Source organism: Olea europaea, unplaced genomic scaffold (assembly GCF_002742605.1).
Source record: "Olea europaea var. sylvestris unplaced genomic scaffold, O_europaea_v1 scaffold2966, whole genome shotgun sequence".
NCBI classification, from domain to species: Eukaryota; Viridiplantae; Streptophyta; class Magnoliopsida; order Lamiales; family Oleaceae; genus Olea; species Olea europaea.
In genome coordinates, this window is record NW_019248281.1 from 52,588 (window position 1) to 56,991 (window position 4,404).

General features: G+C 32.3%; 1 protein-coding gene across 1 annotated transcript in view; it reads left to right on the forward strand.

Annotated features, from left to right (window-relative positions):
- Positions 1-1,623: 1,623 nt before the first annotated feature.
- The window catches only part of LOC111384662 (calreticulin-3-like), a gene marked incomplete at its 3' end in the record, with an annotated part of 4,735 nt that continues 1,954 nt past the window's right edge, over positions 1,624-4,404 (forward strand). The window contains exons 1-3 of the mRNA XM_023008978.1: positions 1,624-1,759; positions 2,184-2,291; positions 3,670-3,862. Of these exons, the coding sequence (XP_022864746.1) occupies positions 1,654-1,759; positions 2,184-2,291; positions 3,670-3,862 (407 nt within the window). The remainder of the gene's footprint in view (positions 1,760-2,183; positions 2,292-3,669; positions 3,863-4,404) is intronic.

Below are 4,404 nucleotides of genomic sequence, written 5' to 3' on the forward strand. Positions count from 1 at the left end.
TAAATTGAATATAAATGGTACTTAGGAAACTACTGCGAAGACGAAAGTCAACTCGGCAAGCCAAGGTCATTTGAGATAAGTCAAGCCAAAATAACCCTAATTCTTGGAAATATTACAAGATTACTTTCCCAGCCCATGCGTGGGGTTCGGTTCTTTGCTCAATTTAAAATTTATTTGAAAGATATTTATATTACGAACCTTATAAATAATTTTAGGATGGTAAAATATTTGAATCATGCTACTTGAACAACTCCCTGTTCAAATAGGGGGCGCCACATTGGTCGCAGATAGAAAAACTCAAAATATTTAGCCCGACCTCGACCCATCGGGAAATAATGGTGGGGTGCGATTTTCATCATGACTCTTAATTTTTATTTTTGGAATTGAAATCATTTTTTAATAATATAAAAAAATAATAAAAATGTAAATATGAAAACACGAAAAGAAATGAAGATATTTTAATCTTCCGTCCCGAACCCCTGAAGTTCCATAGGGCATGAGATGAGATGGAGAGGGCGGCTCAACCCCTAGCTTCGATACCTTTCATTGACATACTTGAATTAAAAACAAAAAAAAAAAATTGCAATTGTCCTTTTATATTTTATAACTTTAATATAAGATGTGAATAAAAATTAAGCTTCTCGTTAGTGAAAATTAAAATCAGATTTTTAATAGATTTTAATAGAAGTTGATGAAATGTGGGGTTGAAAAGTTATAGATCACATGAAAAACATTGTTAAAATTAATTGTCAACTTTGACTTAAATTAAAATTTTAATTTTAATTTTTACCAAACATGAGTTAAGACAAATATATAATGCTTTTACAATTTCGACAGTTAAAATTTTAACTAATCATCACATCTTTCCTTGATGCAGAGTAGAAATTAGAATTTTATTAGCTTAAAGACCTCTTATTGTTTATAGAATAAAGCTTATTTGCCAGAAAAATTTTGACATCTTAGTTGACATTCACTCACATGCGATGGAACCCGAGTGCAACTCGCTTGAATAAAAAAAAAAAAAAAAGGGCACCCCCCCCCCCCAATTTANNAAAAAAAAAAAAAAAAGTGCACTCACCCACCTCCTATTATGAGTGTATGATAGAAAGGGTGTCAAATCCTCTCTGTTAAGATAGCTTGGTCCTTGTTTACAAATTTTCTTCTAAGCTATTAAGCCCCTGTTTGATCTCCATTACCTGAAAATGAAAATGGGGAGAATAGTATTTTTTAGAAAAATGAGTGGTTGAAAAAGATGAAAAAGTTTTCGATTTACGTGTACTATTATTTTATGAAAGATTGTGTGGTTGAAAATAGGAGAGAGAAAAATGAAATTTAATTTAATGGGGATCAAACATGGGCTAAATTAAGACATCTAGATCTCACATAAAAAACAATCTAAAAAATTCAAATTAAAAATTACTAGAAATTTAGCAAGTCAATTAAAAATGAAAATGGGAGTTGACCGCAACGGACCCATAGAAATTACAAGAAGGAATCCCATTGGACAAACCTACGTGCAAAATGAGAAAATTCGAAGGTCGATAAAGAAATCATTATAAGGGTCATGACCGTAAATAAACCTCAAGACTTGGGTCAATGTATAACCTACTTTCTATAATTAGCTCTGCAACTGCAAGTAGCAGTGAACCCAACATGGCTCCTCAGTTTAGGAACAAACATATAGTACAAATTCTACTAGTGTTATTTTCACTCTTCAGCTCTTCCCTTGCTGAAATCATTTTTGAAGAGCGTTTTGAAGGTAAGAATCTTTGCATTTTTAATTTAATTACATGCTAATACCATATTAGTAATTACAAATCTTTGGTACTATCATTTAATATCTGGGCTTAAATTAGATTAATTTTCTTGTGGATCGTTCGCGATCTAGTTTGAGGTTTTTATGATTCGATCTTATGCTTTGTGCTTAACCGGTTGATTTAAGTTCTTATCTTTTACATGTAATTAGATATGTGAGCAACCAAGATTTGTTGATAAAATTAAGGGTTCTTGGAACTAATTAATCCAGAAACTTTACCCATTGCTATAGTTTTTTATCTTTAATGTTGGTTGTGTTTTCTGGTATGGTTTTGAGGATTGAAGTATATTAGATGCTGTTTTAGTTTTATCATCCATTTAAGTGAATGTATGGATTAATGTGTATTTTGTTTTATTGCTGTGAGAAGATGGGTGGCAGAGTAGGTGGGTGAAGTCAGATTGGAAAAGGAGTGAAGGGAAAGCAGGCTCTTTTAAGCACACTGCAGGGAAGTGGTCCGGTGATCCTGATGATAAAGGTTTTATTTCTTTAACTTTATAATCTTTAATTGTGTAATGTATGAACTTGAAGAAAATCGGTTAGTCTGTTTAGAGTTTGCAGCGTGTGATTAAATCCTATGCAACACTTGAATGTTTCGTTCCTCCATCTTGTCAAACCCCTTTAAAATGCTTAAGTAGCAGTCTCGGATGCTTGATACTTGGACATGGGTGCCAGACACTTGTCCAATATAAAGCAATGGCCATATAATCAGGAACTGTATTCAAGATGTAAATTAGTTATATAGCTTTTCATATGTATATCACTTGCATTTTGAATAGTTTTGATTGTAATACAATATTAGACATCTTTTTTCATGTGAATAAAGAGAAGAGATTATCATGCTCTTTTGTGATTTAATCTGTAATGTGAAAGCCCAAGTACAAGGGGATCTGTTTTGGCTAAATTGAGAGAAATAAAAAAGGAATAAGGAAGATTCTTATGAAAAAGAGGAAAGCATATAGTTGCATTTAATTTAAAAAGAAATGATTAGATCTTAAAGAAGAAGAGATGGTAACTATTGCATACTCCCTGGCCGTTACTTGTCCTTGCCTAGAACCTACAACTTATGGACAATCCCATTCTTCTTTACATAAGTTGGCGACCATCACACTCCCACACACACATATTTCATTGAGCCAAAACTGTTTCAATTTGTTTCTAAATGCAATTGTTTCATGTGTGACTTTGGTATGGACTGTGGTACGCTATTTACACCCTTTCTTTGGAAGGCTGAACATGCTTGCTTCAGTTAATTGTGTTTGTTTAGCGGTGTTTGAGGCGAGAATCTTACTTGGAGATTGATGTGGAGGTTTTAGCATTTTCTGTCATCAATAATAAGAATTAATGTTTTTGGTATGTCCATGTAACCAAAATCTAGAGTTCCAATTAACCCAACATTTAGACATATTTACTTGTTCCTGAGTCCAAGTAACATATCTTGAATTAAGAAAGACAGGAAGCTATGTATCCTTGAATTCACGGGTGATAATTGGTGATGATGTGGATAATTTTGTACTTTTAACGAACATAGATAGGTTTTGAATTAAAGATAAAGAATGATTGAATTGAAGGCTGCTCACTGTGTACATATCAAAGATAAAACTCAAGTTTAATGTAACATATTCTAATATCAATTTTAAATAAGCAATGTCGAGTTAAAGATTCGAGAATTTTTACCAAGCCGCCCATTTTAACATTATTGACTTTTTTGTCCTATTTCAATAAATACATTTCAAATTTAATGGATCTCAATGACCCCAGGATTGTAAATTTCACATTTGATTTGTTCTACTAATGAGTTTATCACTCTATAAATATGAAATCTAAATGTCTCTGATTATTTTGAATGTTTTCAGGCATTCAGACATCTACTGATGCTAGGCATTTTGCCATATCTGCTAAGATACCAGAATTCAGCAACAAAAATAGAACATTGGTCCTCCAATATTCCATAAGATTTGAACAGGACATAGAATGTGGTGGGGGTTATATCAAGCTTCTATCTGGATTTGTTAACCAAAAGAAATTTGGTGGTGACACACCTTACAGGTTTGAATGCATGCAATGTCAATTCCTCTTTCTGTCTCTAAAACATTTGTGCTGTTGCAGTTTGTGATTTGAACAGCCTTAGCAAATTCTTGCACAAATTTTATGTGAATAAGGCTACAATTCAGATTTTATTCCTCTTACCTATCCTTGCATCTGTGATATTTTTTGTGCTCTTTCATTCCCTTAGGTACCGTTCAAGGCATGTGGCTTGATGTTACAACCATTTATAAACTTCATTTCACTAAATTTTCATTTAGTAGTACTATTCTTATAAATTCGTATTAAATCGTGGCACAGGATAAGGCCTTGTGCAGTTCAGATTAATCTTAAGATGTAGAAATTTGAGAAAATGCCATGATATGTATAGATATCATATCACCCGAGGATTCTGCTTAACTTCACAATAGCAGTTGCAGATAAATATTTTCTTTGGTTCATAGAGTTACAGCTAAATGATTGATTTGAAATCTAATTTTTTTACTTTTTCTTTTCCTTTTCCTTTGCTTTTATCATATCTGTAGTTTTTTTTTTTTTTTTTTTTA